This window comes from Myxine glutinosa, chromosome 11, assembly GCF_964187855.1.
Source record: "Myxine glutinosa chromosome 11, kmMyxGlut1.1, whole genome shotgun sequence".
NCBI classification, from domain to species: domain Eukaryota; kingdom Metazoa; phylum Chordata; class Myxini; order Myxiniformes; family Myxinidae; genus Myxine; species Myxine glutinosa.
The window spans coordinates 745,228-766,385 of record NC_136271.1 but is presented as its reverse complement, the minus strand read 5'-3'; the positions used below and the strand labels follow the sequence as shown (position 1 = coordinate 766,385).

The following is a 21,158-nucleotide window of genomic DNA, read 5'->3' as shown; positions in this document are numbered from 1 at the left end:
GAAAATACACATTTTGTACCTGTGATGCTCAGTGAAGCAACATATATTTTCAACAAAGAAAAGCTGATTGTTATAGATGGTATGCGTGGAGGGGGTGGGAATGATTGGCGAAATATATCCGAATCGGCACCCGCGGAATCACGTCACTTCCGGTTAGTGCACCCTTCGCGACAACAGTCACGTGATTGGATACGTTGAAAACAAACCACAAAAGGGCACGTGCTACAGCTTACCTCTGGTAGTCTCGCCCTCACCTATCTTGGAAACCAAATCGGATCTTCTCTCCGCCGAGTACAAGCAATCCGTTGCATAATAAAACGATCAATTTTGGTACCCTAATCTAAGCATCACACTTTTGTCATTTGTTCATAGAGAGTGAAACTGCGCAGAAATATAAAGCTCAGAATGGCGGTGCACGGGCCATTGATGTCCCAGCCTGCGGCAGCGACAGGACATCCTTTTCCAGCAGGAGGACATCTCCCATTCACAACCGGCATTCTTCCATACACAGCGAATGCTCGTTGTCGAAATCAGAGGTAACGACACACTCTAGCCCTGCATACCAACATATAAAGAATGGCTGACACACTCTAGCCCAGCATACCAACATATAAAGAATGGCTGACACACTCTAGCCCTGCATACCAACATATAAAGAATGGCTGACACACTCTAGCCCAGCATACCAACATATAAAGAATGGCTGACACACTCTAGCCCTGCATACCAACATATAAAGAATGGCTGACACACTCTAGCCCTGCATACCAACATATAAAGAATGGCTGACACACTCTAGCCCAGCATACCAACATATAAAGAATGGCTGACACACTCTAGCCCAGCATACCAGCATATAAAGAATGGCTGACACACTCTAGCCCTGCATACCAACATATAAAGAATGGCTGACACACTCTAGCCCAGCATACCAACATATAAAGAATGGCTGACACACTCTAGCCCAGCATACCAGCATATAAAGAATGGCTGACACACTCTAGCCCTGCATACCAACTTATAAAGAATGGCTGACACACTCTAGCCCAGCATACCAGCATATAAAGAATGGCTGACACACTCTAGCCCTGCATACCAACATATAAAGAATGGCTGACACACTCTAGCCCAGCATACCAACATATAAAGAATGGCTGACACACTCTAGCCCTGCATACCAACTTATAAAGAATGGCTGACACACTCTAGCCCTGCATACCAGCATATAAAGAATGGCTGACACACTCGAGCCCTGCATACCAACATATAAAGAATGGCTGACACACTCTAGCCCAGCATACCAACATATAAAGAATGGCTGACACACTCTAGCCCTGCATACCAACATATAAAGAATGGCTGACACACTCTAGCCCTGCATACCAACATATAAAGAATGGCTGACACACTCTAGCCCAGCATACCAACATATAAAGAATGGCTGACACACTCTAGCCCAGCATACCAGCATATAAAGAATGGCTGACACACTCTAGCCCTGCATACCAATATATAAAGAATGGCTGACACACTCGCCCTGCATACCAGCATATAAAGAATGGCTGACACACTCTAGCCTAGCATACCAGCATATAAAGAATGGCTGACACAATCTAGCCCTGCATACCAACATATAAAGAATGGCTGACACACTCTAGCCCTGCATACCAACATATAAAGAATGGCTGACACACTCTAGCCCAGCATACCAGCATATAAAGAATAGCTGACACAATCTAGCCCTGCATACCAACATATAAAGAATGGCTGACACACTCTAGCCCTGCATACCAACATATAAAGAATGGCTGACACACTCTAGCCCAGCATACCAACATATAAAGAATGGCTGACACAATCTAGCCCTGCATACCAGCATTTAAAGAATGGCTGACACACTCTAGCCCTGCATACCAGCATATAAAGAATGGCTGACACAATCTAGCCCTGCATACCAGCATTTAAAGAATGGCTGACACAATCTAGCCCTGCATACCAGCATTTAAAGAATGGCTGACACACTCTAGCCCTGCATACCAGCATATAAAGAATGGCTGACACACTCTAGCCCTGCATACCAGCATATAAAGAATGGCTGACACAATCTAGCCCTGCATACCAGCATTTAAAGAATGGCTGACACACTCTAGCCCAGCATACCAGCATATAAAGAATGGCTGACACACTCTAGCCCTGCATACCAACATATAAAGAATGGCTGACACACTCTAGCCCAGCATACCAACATATAAAGAATGGCTGACACAATCTAGCCCTGCATACCAGCATTTAAAGAATGGCTGACACACTCTAGCCCTGCATACCAGCATATAAAGAATGGCTGACACACTCTAGCCCTGCATACCAACATATAAAGAATGGCTGACACACTCTAGCCCAGCATACCAACATATAAAGAATGGCTGACACAATCTAGCCCTGCATACCAGCATTTAAAGAATGGCTGACACACTCTAGCCTAGCATACCAACATATAAAGAATGGCTGACACACTCTAGCTCTGCATACCAACATTTAAAGAATGGCTGACACTCTAGCCCAGCATACCAACATATAAAGAATGGCTGACACAATCTAGCCCTGCATACCAGCATATAAAGAATGGCTGACACACTCTAGCCTAGCATACCAACATATAAAGAATGGCTGACACACTCTAGCTCTGCATACCAACATATAAAGAATGGCTGACACACTCTAGCTCTGCATACCAACATTTAAAGAATGGCTGACACAATCTAGCCCTGCATACCAGCATATAAAGAATGGCTGACACAATCTAGCCCTGCATACCAGCATATAAAGAATGGCTGACACAATCTAGCCCTGCATACCAGCATATAAAGAATGGCTGACACACTCTAGCCCTGCATACCAACATATAAAGAATGGCTGACACACTCTAGCCTAGCATACCAATATATAAAGAATGGCTGACACACTCTAGCTCTGCATACCAACATATAAAGAATGGCTGACACACTTTAGCCCTGCATACCAACTTATAAAGAATGGCTGACACACTCTAGCCCTGCATACCAGCATATAAAGAATGGCTGACACACTCTAGCCCAGCATACCAACATATAAAGAATGGCTGACACACTCTAGCCCTGCATACCGGCATATAAAGAATGGCTGACACACTCTAGCCCTGCATACCAGAATATAAAGAATGGCTGACACACTCTAGCCCAGCATACCAGCATATAAAGAATGGCTGACACATTCTAGCCCTGCATACCAGCATATAAAGAATGGCTGACACAATCTAGCCCTGCATACCAGCATATAAAGAATGGTTGACACAATCTAGCCCTGCATACCAGCATATAAAGAATGGCTGACACAATCTAGCCCTGCATACCAGCATATAAAGAATGGCTGACACACTCTAGCCCTGCATACCAGCATGTAAAGAATGGCTGACACATTCTAGCCCTGCATACCAGCATATAAAGAATGGCTGACACACTCTAGCCCTGCATACCGGCATATAAAGAATGGCTGACACACTCTAGCCTAGCATACCAACATATAAATGAATGGCTGACACACTCTAGCCTAGCATACCAACATATAAAGAATGGCTGACACACTCTAGCCTAGCATACCAACATATAAAGAATGGCTGACACAATCTAGCCCTGCATACCAACATATAAAGAATGGCTGACACAATCTAGCCCTGCATACCAGCATATAAAGAATGGCTGACACACTCCAGCCCTGCATACCAGCATATAAAGAATGGCTGACACATTGCAGCCCTGCATACCAACATATAAAGAATGGCTGACACACTCTAGCCCTGCATACCAGCATATAAAGAATGGCTGACACACTCTAGCCCTGCATACCAACTTATAAAGAATGGCTGACACACTCTAGCCCTGCATACCAGCATATAAAGAATGGCTGACACACTCTAGCCCAGCATACCAACATATAAAGAATGGCTGACACACTCTAGCCCTGCATACCGGCATATAAAGAATGGCTGACACACTCTAGCCCTGCATACCAGCATATAAAGAATGGCTGACACACTCTAGCCCAGCATACTAATATATAAAGAATGGCTGATACACTCTCGCCCTGCATACCAGCATATAAAGAATGGCTGACACACTCTAGCCCAGCATACCAACATATAAAGAATGGCTGACACACTCTAGCCCTGCATACTAATATATAAAGAATGGCTGATACACTCTCGCCCTGCATACCAGCATATAAAGAATGGCTGACACACTCTAGCCCAGCATACCAACATATAAAGAATGGCTGACACACTCTAGCCCAGCATACTAATATATAAAGAATGGCTGATACACTCTCGCCCTGCATACCAGCATATAAAGAATGGCTGACACACTCTAGCCCTGCATACCAGCATATAAAGAATGGCTGACACACTCTAGCCCAGCATACTAATATATAAAGAATGGCTGACACACTCTAGCCCTGCATACCAGCATATAAAGAATGGCTGACACACTCTAGCCCAGCATACCAACATATAAAGAATGGCTGACACACTCTAGCCCTGCATACCGGCATATAAAGAATGGCTGACACACTCTAGCCCTGCATACCAGCATATAAAGAATGGCTGACACACTCTAGCCCAGCATACTAATATATAAAGAATGGCTGACACACTCTAGCCCTGCATACCAATATATAAAGAATGGCTGACACACTCTAGCCCTGCATACCAGCATATAAAGAATGGCTGACACATTGCAGCCCTGCATACCAACATATAAAGAATGGCTGACACACTCTAGCCCTGCATACCAACATATAAAGAATGGCTGACACATTGCAGCCCTGCATACCAACATATAAAGAATGGCTGACACACTCTAGCCCTGCATACCAACATATAAAGAATGGCTGACACATTGCAGCCCTGCATACCAACATATAAAGAATGGCTGACACATTGCAGCCCTGCATACCAACATATAAAGAATGGCTGACACACTCTAGCCCTGCATACCAGCAGATAAAGAAAGGCTGACACACTCCAGCCCTGCATACCAATATATAAAGAATGGCTGACACACTCTAGCGCTGCATACCAGCATATAAAGAATGGCTGACACACTCCAGCCCTGCATAACAATATATAAAGAATGGCTGACACACTCTAGCCCTGCATACCAGCATATAAAGAATGGCTGACACATTGCAGCCCTGCATACCAACATATAAAGAATGGCTGACACACTCTAGCCCTGCATACCAACATATAAAGAATGGCTGACACATTGCAGCCCTGCATACCAACATATAAAGAATGGCTGACACACTCTAGCCCTGCATACCAACATATAAAGAATGGCTGACACATTGCAGCCCTGCATACCAACATATAAAGAATGGCTGACACATTGCAGCCCTGCATACCAACATATAAAGAATGGCTGACACACTCTAGCCCTGCATACCAGCAGATAAAGAAAGGCTGACACACTCCAGCCCTGCATACCAATATATAAAGAATGGCTGACACACTCTAGCGCTGCATACCAGCATATAAAGAATGGCTGACACACTCTAGCCCTGCATACCAATATATAAAGAATGGCTGACACACTGGAGCTGTGCATACCAACATATAAAGAATGGCTGACACACTCACCCTGCATACCAACATATAAAGAATGGCTGACACACTCTCACCCTGCATAGCAACAGTGATATGGGGAGTGATATGTTTGCATGTTTAGTGATATGTTTGCATGTTTAGTGATATTTTTGCTTGTTTTAGTGATGTGCTTGCATGTTTTAGTGATGTGCTTGCATGTTTTAGTGATGTGCTTGCATGTTTTAGTGATGTGCTTGCATGTTTTAGTGATGTGCTTGCATGTTTTAGTGATGTGTTTGCAATTGCATGTTCTCGTAATGTGTTGGCATGTACTCATAATGTGTTTGCATGTTTAGTGATTTGCTTGAATGTTTTAGTGATTTGCTTGCATGTTCTAGTAATGTGTTTGCATGTTCTAGTAATGTGTTTGCATGTTCTAGTAATGTGTTTGCATGTTCTATTAATGTGTTTGCATGTTCTAGTAATGTGTTTGCATGTTCTAGTAATGTGTTTGGATGTTTTAGTGATTTGTTTGCATGTTGTAGGTATGTGTTTGCATGTTGTAGGTATGTGTTTGCATGTTCTAGTAATGTGTTTGCATGTTCCAGTGATGTGTTTGCATGTTCTAGTAATGTGTTTGCATGTTCTAGTAATGTGTTTGAATGTTCTAGTAATGTGTTTGCATGTTCTAGTAATGTGTTTGCATGTTCTAGTAATGTGTTTGCATGTTGTAGTGATTTGCTTGCATGTTCTAGTAATGTGTTTGCATGTTCTAGTAATGTGTTTGCATGTTTTCGTGATTTGCTTGCATGTTGTAGGCATGTGTTTGCATGTTGTACGTATGTGTTTGCATGTTGTAGTGATGTGTTTGCATGTTTTAGTGATTTGCTTGCATGTTGTAGGTATGTGTTTGCATGTTGTAGGTATGTGTTTGCATGTTGCAGTAATGTGTTTGCATGTTCTAGTGATGTGTTTGCATGTTCTAGTAATGTGTTTGCATGTTTTAGTGATTTGCTTGCATGTTGTAGGTATGTGTTTGCATGTTGTAGGTATGTGTTTGCATGTTGCAGTAATGTGTTTGCATGTTCTAGTAATGTGTTTGCATGTTCTAGTAATGTGTTTGCATGTTTTAGTGATTTGCTTGCATGTTGTAGGTATGTGTTTGCATGTTGTACGTATGTGTTTGCATGTTGTAGTGATGTGTTTGCATGTTCTAGTAATGTGTTTGCATGTTTATTGATGTCCTTGCATGTTTTAGTGATGTTTGCTATGTTCTATGTTACGTTCAATGTGGTTAATGCTATTTGCTACCGTTCTAACATTTGTGTGATCTGCGAGAGGTTGTTAAAATTATATTTTCATGAAGATTTTGTTTCATTTAATATAACATTATCTACCGATCTACTACTTCTCTCTCCTCATGGAAACAGTACGTTCTGTGTTGCCGAAGCTTTTCGGGAACATTCTGGCAATGTGCTATTTTATCGGGGAGAGACGAGCCTCGTTGGCGCCATTTTTTTTTTTTTTGTATACTGAATCGAGGCTCGTGAAAGAGCTAACATTTATTTCACAAACAAATCAACCAGACAAACAAAATATACAAAAAGAGGGAGCGGAAGACAAGATGGGGAGAGAAGGGGAAGCACACAAACACAACATTTGAGAGCAGGGAGAAGTGTGGGAGGGAGAGGGCTTGGGGGGAGGGGGGGAGAGATATAAAACACAAGGAGACCAAGGACTTCCAGGACAGCTTCCATTAGCAGCTTCACAATTTTTTATTCTCATGTTGAAGGTTCATTCCAAATGTTAGTTCGATTATCCCTCCTGTGCACCCAATGTGATATCATTGAGCTACCTCCATGGATTGACTCTTTACAGGTGTACATTTGGCACATCGTTAAGCCTTTCCCAGAGGCCCGTCAGCAGCAAACAACATGGTAATGTTGCTGTCATTGTTGATTAATTGCTGCATGAGTAGGTGAATGAAAGAATGCACACAATGACGATCAAATGTTCGATGTGATGGTGGTGGCTCATTTTAACAGCATGACATTATAGCACCTGTGACGTCAGCATTGACCTTATCAGGTATGCGAACTGCGACTGCTTGTGTAAGAGGCTTTCGTGGCCAGATTGTTCTCATTCCAGAAGGTTTACGGAGCAAAAATGCAGGGGGAGTGTGAACAGACACAAACCCTCCAATGGAGACAACATAATCTTATTATAACAGAGCAAACGTACATGGTTATATTTGTTTGTTTGTTTATATGCGACCAAATCGTCTTCTTCTTCTTCTTCAAATAAAATTAACACCCAAAACACAGTCCGTGAACTCTTAATTATGTTCAGACTGCGGAGACCCCTCAGACCTTTGACAACCCTTTAAATGCCCCAAGACCCTTTAGACCACCAAGACCCCTGAAGACCCAAAATACTCCTAAAGACCCAAAACGACACTGAAGACCCAAGACGACACTGAAATGGTCAAACACGCCTGTGCCTCTGAAACGATGTGTAGCGAGGTGCGCTGAGCTCGCCGAGTCACGCTAGTAATTCCAATGGTGCGGAAAAGAGACAGATACGCTCAGGCCATTTTGTATAGAGTGTGGAGGGCTATGTGGAGCAACATTGCCACCGTATATGCAAACGTCATAAAATGAAGGCTCAAGCAGACAATTTGGCTGATTTTATTTTTTGCTGAAAAACAAAAATCCAGTAAAAACTGGAATGTCACTTGGTGGAGCGGATCATTCCTTCAGGTTGAAAAAATTGTTTTGTATCCCACTGACAACACATGAACCAACATCTGGATTCGGACATGAACCAACATCTGGATTCGGACCTGAACCAACATCTGGATTCGGACCTGAACCAACATCTGGATTCGGACATGAACCAACATCTGGATTCGGACCTGAACCAAAATCGAATTGGCTCGTTTTTGTCACCTGATCAACTCATCCACCTAGTGTTACGTGCTCCTCCCCGACCCCCTGGTCACGGCGTACCTCCGAGCCCCGAGAGGAGTCACGGCAAAAAAATGTGTTATTCTGTATGTCAAAGATCAATGGAGAAGCCACCCCAATTGTTAGTCACAAACAAATACTGTATTAAGATCACACAAGAATAACGGTACAATAATAATAGTCATCAAAAGTACAATCAATATCCTATGATGGTACCATCAGTTTTGTAATACTGTATATAACTCACTGCGCTCCAATGAGTGAACCAAGAACATGCCCAAGGTCTCTTATTCCCGGCTCCAAGCCAAAGTTGATGTGCTCCAGCGATCACCAGAACGATGTCCCATCGAGACCAGAATCCCGTTTGGATGGCAAGAACAGTCCCGCTGCCAACGCGGGGCACAGGCGCCCTCAAAGCGACTGGGAAATCCAAAGGCGCCCTCCAGGCGACTGAGAGATCACACCCTCGGGTATGGACGAATTAACCTTCAAAAAGCCACGTCACACACACGCCCCAGATCGACGTCTGAATGCGGTGAAAATGGTCGAAAAGAGACGAAACCGTGAGCGAAGCACAAGTCCTGTGCGAGTCAAAATGGCCGACGACCTGTTCTTGAGACGTAACGGCCCGGTGATAATTCTCCTCGGAATCCACCGCCAAAAACCTGACACGCAGGGTGATCGGTCACAGCGATGACAACTCTGTCGCAGGAATCCCTTTCCCGGAAACCCGAAAGTTCGCTAGTGACTCTTGCTCGCCAACGTTCGCTCCAGACCGCAAGTAGCTCGGCTCCTTCTTGTCCGTCTCACTCACTCCGCCCTTTTTCTCCCTCTTCTTCCTCTTCGTCGTCCGGTTCCCGATCCGGTTTCCTAATTCTTTTAACATTAACTTTTTTACCTTTTGAAAACAGTTCATGAACAATAAACCTTTTGAAAACAATAATAGTACATGGAATCAGAAATATTTACAGTGGATGCAAACCACCACAACGGAAGTGACGAATCCGTAACACTTGTTTTGTCATCACTCGTCCACAACTTTTTTAAATATAGTGCTATACTGTGTATCGTTTTTGGCCCCATCCCTCAATGGTGAAGTCACCTAAAAAAAACAAAATCATATCCGGATTTTTACCAAAATCTAATCCAACACACCCAACCTGTCCCCACCGACTTTCATCCGAATTCGTCCACAACCTTTTGAGATATTCTGTTCATAGACAAGCAAAGAAAAAGGGGTGAAAACATAACCTCCATCCACCTTCGGTGGCGGAGGTACAAAAAAGTTTGGAAAACATTTAACCAGGAAAGACTCAAACATTTGGAGGAGGATAACGCTCCCGATTACCTTCAATCGTGTTATTGCTTGTACACACCATACTTGCTTTAATGTATGTACCAAATACATTTTTGTCTTTTCAATGAGACCAGACGTGGATACCGTGACTGCATTGTTCTACCAAGTTTCCGTTTACCTCGGTGTTGTTGATGATTCCACAGCAACCAGTGCTCACATCCACAGTAATCCGACTTGTGTTCTGCCTCCCATCTCTATTTTTTATTTCTTCCTGCAGCTTTATTCTTCTATGTCGAGCATCAGCAGCTCTCTGTCTGCAAACAGTGATCAGTATGGCAGCTCTCTTTATTTGGGTAAGCTGGGTGGTGTGGTGCCATCCTTTATTACATCTAAGCTCATGACGGAGATTGTCTTGAATGCAAAATACTGGACAAGACAAACTCTAACATGAGTAACTACTACTCGGGAGTTCTTCAAGATGATTATGATACAATGTTGTCACAAAGTAACATCGGTTATGCAAATGAGGTACAAAAAAAAGGTTGACATACTTTAGCATCAGAAGTTTTCAAATGAATGTGGCAATGACCATCGAGTTTATCGAATCATCCCTTCCTGACCAGAGTTGGGTGTAACTTTGCAAAGTGCCCAAAATTGAATCTTGGGTTTCTTTTCCTGGATATTCAGATGCGGAAGATGGGAATGCCGAACCGGCGACGCTCACTGTGAAGCTGCGGTTTGAGGAGCCCATGCAGCAGCTCTGGATCACAGTCGTACAGGTAAAAGCAGGTGTTTGTTCTTTTAAAACCATGTGTTATTTTGGGGAAACCTTCACATCATCGGCAACCACAACAGGTGATGGAGGCCACCAAGATTTGTACTAAGTGGATATATTCATTCTCGAATTGAGATTGGTTAAACATAATTGCTTTTGTTAGATTTATGCTTTCTTCTAAAATCAATAAAAACAAAATTTACACTTCCACGTTCTATAAATGCTAAACTAGCAACTTCCCAAATATGAGTTTTTGAGGAATACTGGGAATAAGAACTCAGAACAGATCATGTACGATGCTTCATACAGAACGTCATTTCTGCCGAAAGGATTCCTTTGGTTCATATTACAATCAGGTCGGGACACAACTCTGACATAGGAAGTCGGGGCAGGGATTTGGAATTTGTTCATGCCGCTGGCGATAGCTCGCCTACTCTTCGTGAAAGACACCGTGGGATCTTTAACATCCATCGCCGTATGCTGGCAGATGGGATGCCCATTTGCACACCTTACACTTGTTGACTCTGGCTTACACGTCCTGATTGTCATATGAATATGTGAGCGGAGGGCGTGGTCGAGGCGAAGGAGCGGGGGCTGAGAAATACGAGGCCGAGTGACGTGGCTTGCTGTGCTGTTCATTAAAACTGGTCAACTCCTAAGTTGAGACTTGGATTCATCTTATTACATGGTGGCAGCGAAAGGCTTAACCTACGAACCCGATTGGAACCCCATCTAGGGATTCGTAGCCAAGCTCACAATGGCGGACGCACCCATGATGCCTCGCATGGATTGGACCAGCGCCAACCTCAGTGAAGCCTTCGAGCTATTCAGAAAGCGTACCCAGCTGTACTTTTCTGTGAAGGATGTAGCAGGTGACAAACAAGTCGACCACATTCTCCTGCTATCAGGTGAGGAAGGCCTGCGACGCTACAGTTTGTGGGGCCTTGAGAACGCCGACGGCACAAGGCCGAACACCGTGACGCTAGCGATTGTTTGGCAGCGTTTTGAAGCTGAGCTGAAACCCCAGGAAAATTACTGTGTGGCTCGTTTCTGCTTACAGCGATTTAAGCAGGACGAAGATGAAACTATGGACAATTTAATCCCCAGATGCCACCAGCAAGCGAGCAAATGCAAGTTCAAGACCCCGAGGCAGACGAGCGCATAACAGAACAGCTCATTGCGGGGACACTATCAGGAGCTACAGAAAGAGCTCCTCGCGAAGGATGACTCTCTCACGCTGGACCAAGCCCTGGAAATAAGTCGGGAACATGAGGCCTCTATCACTCACATGCAGCAGTTTACCCAGACCCAACAGGCAACCAATTTTGTCCATACCATTGGATACCACCCAAAAGAGTGCCGTTTCTGTGGAAGACAGCATCCACCCCAGCCAGCCCCGACACCGATGCCCAGCATGGGGCTCAACCTGTGAGGTATGCGGAAAGCAAAACCACTGGAAGGCCGTCTGTCTCTCAAGAGCGAGGCAAGAACAAGTCCGGCAGACAACCCACCCAGACACCAGGGGGCACAAATCCTTCGCCCGAAAGCGCATCCACACCCTCGGGAGAGATGAAGACCCCGACGGGGACTGCGACACGTTGAGCTTCACCACCATCAAAATCCACAGCCAGACCATGGATTCCCGGCGAGAGATTTTCACCGACTTGACCATTTCACTACCTGACCAAGCTGGTGTTCACTCCCTGAGAGTCAAGGTCGATACTGGGGCAGAGGGAAATACCTTGCCCCTTCGGATATACAGACAAATGCATCCCCAAAATGTCGACTCCTCTGGGCTGCCGCTACCTGGCCATATTAAGGAAAACCCCCAACAAATACTAACGGCCAACAATGGCTCGCAAATTCGGGAATTTGGCATCCTTGTCGTCCCCTGCAAGAAAAGGAATACCCAGTGGGTCGATGCAGAGTTCTTCATAGTCAAGGCCACTAGCCCCACAATCCTTGGTCTGCCCACCTGTAGGGACCTTGAACTTCTCACCCTGCATTGCTCGGTGAAGGAGAACTGCACAGGCGACAAGCCAGTTAACGTGTTGGGCGACCTGCTGGGCACGTACCCGGACCAATTTGACAACATCGGAAACTTTCCAGGCCAGTATTGCATCGTGGTAGACCCCAACGTGCCCCCTGTAATACATGTACCACGTCGATGCCCCACCCAGATGATAGACGAAGTAAGGTCAGAACTGGACATAATGCTGAGACAGGGCATCATACGGAAGGTCGACGAGCCTCCAGACTGGGTCAGTAGCCTCACCTACGTACGGAAAGCAAACGGCAAACTTAGGCTCTGCCTGGACCCGAAGGACCTGAACCGTGCCATCAAGAGGTGCAACCACCATACTCCCACGCTTGAAGAGCTGACACACAAGTTTGCAGACTCAATGGTTTTCTCAAAGCTGGATGCCAAAAATGGGTACTGGTCAATCAAGCTCGATCCTCCCTCTCAGTTGCTCATGACCTTCAACTCGCCATATGATCGTTATTGCTTCCGGCGAATGCCGTTTGGACTGGTGATGTCCCAGGATGTCTTCCAAGCCAAGATGGATCAATTTATTGAGCAATGCCCAGGTGTCATCGGCATTGCTGATGATGTTGCGGTTTACGGCAAAATGGAGCAAGAACATGACCGAAACCTTCACCACCTCATGAAAACAGCTGCCAGATTCGGCCTGCAGTTCAACAGCGACAAGTGCAGCATCAAAAAGCCACAGATTCATTTTTTTGGTCTCATCTTTGACCAACAAGGTGCCCACCCAGACCCAGGAAAAGTGCACACAATCAAGAGCTTACCGGACCCGAAAAACCTATGTGAACTTTGCAAGGCACTTGGTATCATTACGTACATGGGCCCCTTTATACCAAAGCTGTCTGATCTAACAGCCCTCCTTCAGGAACTGGTGAAATCAGAGCAACTAGAATGGACAGCCAGCCACAGCCAGGCTTTCCAAAAGGTCAAGGACGCCATCTGCCAGGAGACCTGCCTAACCTACTTTGACCCACACAAATCCACAATACTACAGGTCTATGCCTCCACAAAAGGCCTTGGGGCTTATCTAATGCAAGATAATAAGCCCATCGCCTTCGTGTCAAAGAGCCTTTCCGAGGTGGAGCAACGGTATGCCAGCATTGAGCACAAGATGCTAGCCGTCGTGTTTGGGTGCGAACGCTTCCACACTTACCTATACGGTCGGCCCTTCATTGTCGACAGTGACCACAAGCCCCTGGAAATGATCAGCTTGAAAAACCTCACTGCTGCCCCACCTCGACTGCAACGGATGCTACTGCGGCTTCAGGTGTATGACAGACGCATCAAGTACAAAGCTGGCAAAGACATGCTCCTAGCCGATGGACTGTCTCGCTTGCTGGCACCAACGTAAGCACCAACTATCCAGCTTGACGTGAAAGTGGAGCACCTCCAATTCAGCCATCAGAAGACGCAACAAGTGCAGCAAGCCACAGATGCGGATGCCCTCCTAACCACGCTCAGGAGAGTCATCATGACTCGATGGCCGGAAAAGGCATCAGGATCTGCCCACTGCCCAGTGAACAGAGGCCATACTGGAATTATCGCGATGAGCTGAGTGTTGAAGATGGTGTCATGTGGAAGGGGGACCAGCTCCTTATCCCTGCCAGTTTACAACATGAAACCCTCAGGAAGCTACATGAGGGCCACCTCGGTACCCTCAAAACCCAGCTCATTGCACGCAATTGCGTGTTCTGGCCCAAGGTGTTGATGTCGATTGTGGTCCATTTACTTTCGTTCTCAGTTTTTCCCAGTCTTTTCACCCCATACACTTCCTCGTTTAAAATCTTAACAAAAAAAAATAAACATTTCCTTCTTTGTTCTTAATCGTTGTTCTTATTCGTTCTCATTCGTTTATTCGTTGTTCTTATTTGTTCGTTCGTTCTTCGACCACGTGTTTCACCACCATTTCCCCAGATAGTTTTCACTGTTCAATTTTAAAATGTTTAAACTTTCCCCTGTAGTACTGTATTGTATTATAACACCTTTTTCTTCTTCTTCTTTAAAAGGTTGCTTTCGACTTTCTCACCAAATCTATTCATTCCAAAAAAAATAATTCCATCTCTTACAGTTCCTCTTTTCTACATTCCATAAACTCTCCTGCACTCCATCCCCCCTTCCAGCATCCTTAAACGTATCTTTGACTCGAAGGTCACAAGAAACTCATTTTGCAATAAATGTTCGTTTCCCATTAATCGTGAATCGTACACGTACACTTTCTAAAATCTTACACTTTCGTACCCATGAATCGTACACTTTCTCAAATCCAATCTCACTCCTCCCCTCCAAATCTTCCCCATCACCCATTCCTTTCAAATCTCCCCCCTTGTCCCTCCCCTCAATCTTCCCCATCACCCATCCCTTTCAAATCTCCCCCCTCGCCCCTTCCCTCCAAAACTCCACCCGCACCCCTCCCCACTGAGACTCCCCCTCGTCCCTCCCCTCCTAAGCTCCCGCCTCCTAATCCCCCCCATCTCCCATCCCTTTCAAATCCCCCCCTTTCCCCTTCCCTCTTAAACTACCCCCTAACCCCTACCCTCAAACTCCCCTCTCGCCCTCCCCTTTAAATCTCCCCACCTTCATTTTTTCTCCATTTCCCCCCTCTCACCCCTCCTCCTCAAAGCATCCTCCCCATTTCTTCCCCCTTCCATCTCTCACCTCCATCTCCCCCAACCTTCTACCTCACTCTGCACCTCCTCAAATAACACCTCACTATGCCTCACCCAATCATGATCCCTGGTGTTGGGCTAGCGGCTAGGGTGCCGGCTTAGGATCCTAGGATCCTGGGTTCGAATCCCGGTCAATCGCTGAATTAACGCCAGGGGGGTTGACTCAGCCTGTCATCCTTCCGAGGTCGGCAAATTGAGTACCAGTTCACTGGTAATTCCATGCTTGTCGTTAAAGGCGGCAAAAAGGGTTGGCGTCAGGAAGGGCATCCGGCCGTAAAACATTGCTTCAAAAAGGGGACCGAAAAACAACAACAACCACAGTTCCCGAAAAAGGCCAACCCCCGCTTGCGGGGAAAAATGGCCTCTAAAGGTGTTTTTTTTATATATTTTTTATGCCTCACCCAATCACCATCAAACCTTTTGTCCGCCGCATCCTTCCCTTTCTCCCAACTATTCTGAAATCTCTGACACACTTTCAACAGCTCTCCCGACCTCTTCTTCCTCTTCCACCTCTTACCCTACCCCCCCCCCCCTGTTCTGTATCCGATGCTCCCCCTTCCTCTTCATTAACGGTATGGACCTCAAACATCCAGGGCCTTCGCTCAAATTTGACTGATCTGTCCATGCAGGTTGCTTCTGACAAACCAGACTTGATCTGCTTAACAGAAACTTTCCTCCTTCATGATGTCTCTGATTCCTTAATATCTCTCCTGGGTTACTCCCTCCTCCGGTATAATAGACCTAAGCCTCGTCCTGGCGGTGGGGTTGCTATCTTTATCAAAAACTCTCTTCCTCACTCGCCCTGCATTTCCCTCTCTCCACCTCACCCCCAGGAGTACCTCTGGCTATGGCTTCTCCTTCGCTCCCACCTTTTGTTCATATGTCCTACTCCTTCGCTCCCACCTCTCTCCACCTCACCCCCAGGAGTACCTCTGGCTACGGCTCCTCCTTCGCTCCCACATTTCAGAATCATTGGAATCTCCTGCGATGAACTCCAAGGGTCTTTCACTCACTCACCGCAGGCAGGTTGGTGGTCTTTCTGTCTTCTACCGACTCCTCTCCGGCCTTGCTCCCCCAGCTCTCTCTGTGCTCTGTCCCCCCAATATTCCTTCAAGTCGCACAAGATCTGCCTGCAACCCTCTTATGGTTAAACAGCCAAAATCTAGGCTCCCTGCTCAACTTCACTCTTTCATTCCCCTTTTCTCCCGCCTCTGGAACAAACTCCCCCACTCCCTTCAATCCCACTCCTCCCTCCAGGTCTTTAAAACAGCTGTTCACCAACATCTCTTATCTTCCCCCATCCAAAACCTTAATCTTTTCTGCCCCCGCTAATTCACCCCAGATACACTTTTTTTTTTTTTGAAATTCCAACTTCTTTCCTGGAAGTCCTTGCAGTGTTTATATGTTTTATACCTCTCCCACCTCCCCCCAAGCCCTCCCCCTCCCACATTTCTCCCGATGTCCCTGCTCTCAAATGTTGTGTTTGTGTCCTTCCCCCTCTCTCCCCATCTTGTCTACCGCTCCCCTTATTTTTTGTGTTTCATGTGTCGGTTTGACTTTTTGTGTGATTAATGTTAGCTCTTTCACGAGCCTCGATCTTGGATACAAAAAAATATATATATATGTGTGTTGTCCCATCCACCAAACAGTGATGACTCCATCTACATCTCGCTGTCTGATAATATGGAGCAACTTCTATCCACTCATCCCAACTCTCTCTTCCTCATATGTGTTGATTGCAATTGTCACCATGCCAGTTGGCTGGGTGTGGGTACCTCTCTCACCAGCCATGGCTCCTCAGCAAAGGACTTCTGCGACTCATCGGGACTGACACAATCTGTCAATTTCCCGACCCGGATCTCATGCCACGGAGCATCTTCTCTTGGAGACTTGGTTATGACTAACTTCCCTGAAAATGTCTGCTGCTCTTGTTCTGCTCCAATCGGCTCATCTGATCATGTGCTTGTTAAAGTGGACAGCTCTCTGACCATTCTCAGAGAGCCTTCTCAGCGTCGACAAGTCTGGCATTTCACTCAGCCCAACTGGCACGGTCTTCAAGCAGCCATCAATCATCTGGACTGGTCTCCCAACTCTACCGCCTCTGACAACAACTCATCCTGGGAATTCTTCCAAAGTAAATTGCTCTCTCTCATGCACAGATTTATCCCATCTCGCCTTCAGTTGTCATACCCTTCCTCCCGTCCACTGTACACAGAATCTTGTGGTGAGGCAGTTGCCCAGAAACAACTTGCCTTCGCCTCCTGGAAAGCAAATCCAACGGAAGGAAATCTCATTTCCTTTCACAAAGCCCGAAACAAGTATGTGTCCACCCTCAGGAGAACCAGGAAACAATATCTCTCCGTTCTCAAGACCGAACTTTCTTATCTGTCTCCCTCTTCCAAATCCTCGTGGCGTCTGGTCAAATCTGTTTCTGGTGTTTGTTCCCCCTCCATCGCCTCGCTTATCTCAAACAGCTACACAGCTGATTCCGCACTTGAAAAAGCTGAATGCTTCAACTCTGTGTTTGCCTCTAAATCTTGTGTCCCAAACCCATCCCTCTCTGCACCCACCATACCCAGTCATACCCAGCTGTTCCTGGACTCTGTGTCCTTTCCTCCTGACAAGGTGGAAAAGATTCTGTCAACCCTCGACTCTGATTCTGCAACTGGACCTGACGGCATCAGCCCACCGGTCCTAAAATCCTGCTCCGCCGCTCTTTCGCTCCCTCTCTCTGTTCTCTTCACCCTCTCTTTTGCTCAAGGTCATCTGCCATCACCTTGGAAATTAGCAAACATCACCGCTTTGCACATAAAAGGTGCAAAAAGAGATACTTGCATCGACAGACCAATCAGCCTTCTCCCAATTATCAGCAAAGTCATGGAATCCATCATTGCTTCGGATATCAAATCCTTTCTTTTCTCCAATGGCTTGATCTCTGATCATCAATTTGGTTTCAGACCAGGTCACTCTACTCTAGACATGCTGCTTCTGCTGTCTCAACAATGGATGGAGGTCCTCAATGCCAAACAGGAAATTAGAGCTGTCTCCCTTGACATATCACATGCCTACGATACGGTCTGGCACCCCGCTCTTCTCACCAAACTCTCCTCCTATGGCATCCATGGAAATCTCCATGCTTGGCTTGCGGACTTCCTCTCTAATCATAATCAACGTGTGGCCCTGAATCGGTTTCTCTCACCTCCCCTTCCTGTTCAGGCTGGAGTTCCCCAAGGCAGTGTTATGGGCCCTGTGATTTTTCTGGTCTTCATCAATGATCTCTCTGACTCTCTTGAAAATCCTCTCTATCTCTTTGCTGATGACTCCACTCTCTGCCGCTCCATTCCTCATCCCTCAGATCGGCAGTCTGCAGCCTCCTCACTGTCTGCAGACCTGGACATAATCACAGACTGGGCAAACAAGTGGAACATGTCTTTCAATCCTGACAAATCTCACACTCTTACTATGTCTCTCCAAAAAGACCGACTGGACAACCCTCCCATCCACTTTCTGAATAATCCTCTCCAAGAAGTTCTGTCACTCAAGCTTTTGGGTCTCACTATCTGCCATGATCCTTCCTGGGAAAACCACATTTAAAATCTGGCCTCCAAAGCCAGTCGCCGACTGGGCATCCTCCCTCGTGCGAAGTCCTTCCTTGGCACACCTGAGCTCCTCACCACATACAAGGCTTTCATCCGCAGCTCAATGGAATACTGTTCTCCCCTCTGGGCCGGTGCTCCTGCCTCAAACCTGGCTCGCCTTCACGCTGTTGAAACCAAAGCTTTCAGAATCATTGGAATCTCCCGCGATGAAGCTAACACCGAGGGCTTTTCACTCACTCAATCACCGCAGGCAGGTTGGTGGGCTTTCTGTCTTCTACCAACTCCTCTCTGGCCTAGCTCCCCCAGCTCTCTCTGGGCTCTGTCCCCCAAATATTCCTGCAGGTCGAACAGGATCTGCCTGCAACCCTCTTATAATTAAACTGCCAAAATCAAGAATCTGCTCACCTTCACTCCTTCATTTCTCTTTTCTCCCGCCTCTGGAACAAACTCCCTCACTCTCTTCAATCCCACTCCTCCCTCCAGGTCCTTAAAACAGCTGTTCACCACCATCTCTTATCTTCCCCCATCCAAAACCTTGATCTTTTCTGCTGTTACGGATTCGGCCCTAATTATTGTTGGTATTATTATTATTGTTGGTTCTCAGTAAGGGTTATTGTGGTTAAAAGGTTTAAAAGCGCTCATGACAAAAAGGATGCTGGAAATCGGATAGGGCACCGGAAGAGGTGGAGCAAAGAAGAAGAGGCGTGAGGAGATCGTGAAAAGACGTTTATGTGAAAGCTCCGGACCGAGCGGTCGAGCGTACAGTGCGAGTGAACTTTTCGTCCTTGAAAGGAAGTTCGTGCGATAGGTGATATCGCCGGAGTGCTGTGGAGCCTGGGTAGTCGGGTATCTGCATTGAGGTTCCGGAGTATCCTTGCCTCAAAGCCCCGGCTCGAGTGAAAGCCGTCCGCCATTTCGCCACGTGCGCTACCTTCAGTGAAAAGGTTTTTGTCGCGTCGGCCGGGCATTATTCCCCGGTGGGTTGCTGGGGACGGCTGTGCCAGAAAGTGGCTTTTGGAGGATTATAAGGAGACTCGCTGATTGAACCGCACATGTGTACGTCGGAGCGCATCTTTTGGAGGTTTCCCATTCCACCGCTATTGTGCTGGTTGTTGGACCACGTGACCTATGGGTTGCTTCGATCGTCCACGCCTCAATTGATTGTGATCGGACATTGATCCAATGATCGCTGGAGCGAATCGACTTCGCCTTGGAGGGGTGCAGAGACATTGGGGGAGTGCTGTGAGTTTGGGTTAAAGGACTAGATAAGGTAGTACCATCTTAAAATAGTGATTGTAGGGTGAATTGCTATTATTATTTGTGTCGTGATTCCGGTGTGATATATAATATATTATTGTTTGTTCATAACCCTTGGTGTGGTTTCATTATTGATTTGATTGATTTCAACCAAGGATAACATATCTTTCTGCCGGGGACCCTCTCGGGGTTCGGAGGTTTACTGAGACCAGGGGATAGGGGAGGACCCCGTAACACTACCCCCACTAATTTCACCCCAGATTCACTTTTTTGAAATACCAACTTCCTTCCTGGAAGTCTTTGCAGTGTTCTTGTGTTTTATACCTCTCCCACCCCCCCCCCCCCTTCCCACGCCTCCTCCCCCCAAGCCCTCCCACAGATCTCCCGATGTCCCTGCTCTCAAATGTTGTGTTTGTATGCTTCCCCTTCTCTCCCCATCTTGTCTATCACTACCCTTATTATATGTTTAGTGTGTCTGTTTGATTTTTTTTGTGTGTGTGATCAATGTTAGCTCTTTCACGAGCCTCAATCCTGTATACAAAAAAAAAAAAAAAAAAGGTGAACGAGGACATTGAAAACTGGAATGGCTCCTGCCACATCTGCCAGACCCATCAGCGTCGGCAGTCCCAGGAACCAATGATCCCACACGATATTCTCCGTCGTGCGAAGTCCTTCCTTGGCACACCTGAGCTCCTCACCACATACAAGGCTTTCATCCGCAGCTCAATGGAATACTGCTCTCCCCTCTGGGCTGGTGCACCTGCCTCACACCTAGCTCGTCTTCACGCTGTTGAAACCAAAGCATTCAGAATCATTGGAATCTCCTGCGATGAAGCTAACTCCAAGGGCCTCTCACTCGCTCACCGCAGGCAGGTTGGTGGTCTTTCCGTTTTCTACCGACTCCTCTCTGGCCTTGCCCCCCCAGCTCTCT

The 21,158-nt window shown here is 46.3% G+C and overlaps 1 protein-coding gene across 2 annotated transcripts in view; it reads left to right on the top strand.

Moving 5' to 3' along the window:
* Nucleotides 1-21,158, top strand: part of TC2N (tandem C2 domains, nuclear) — an 85,310-nt gene that overhangs the window by 22,961 nt on the left and 41,191 nt on the right. For both annotated transcript variants that reach the window (XM_078786327.1, XM_068130031.2), the window contains exons 3-5: nucleotides 373-536; nucleotides 10,161-10,236; nucleotides 10,571-10,662. In XM_078786327.1, the coding sequence (XP_078642453.1) occupies nucleotides 373-536; nucleotides 10,161-10,236; nucleotides 10,571-10,662 (332 nt within the window). The remainder of the gene's footprint in view (nucleotides 1-372; nucleotides 537-10,160; nucleotides 10,237-10,570; nucleotides 10,663-21,158) is intronic.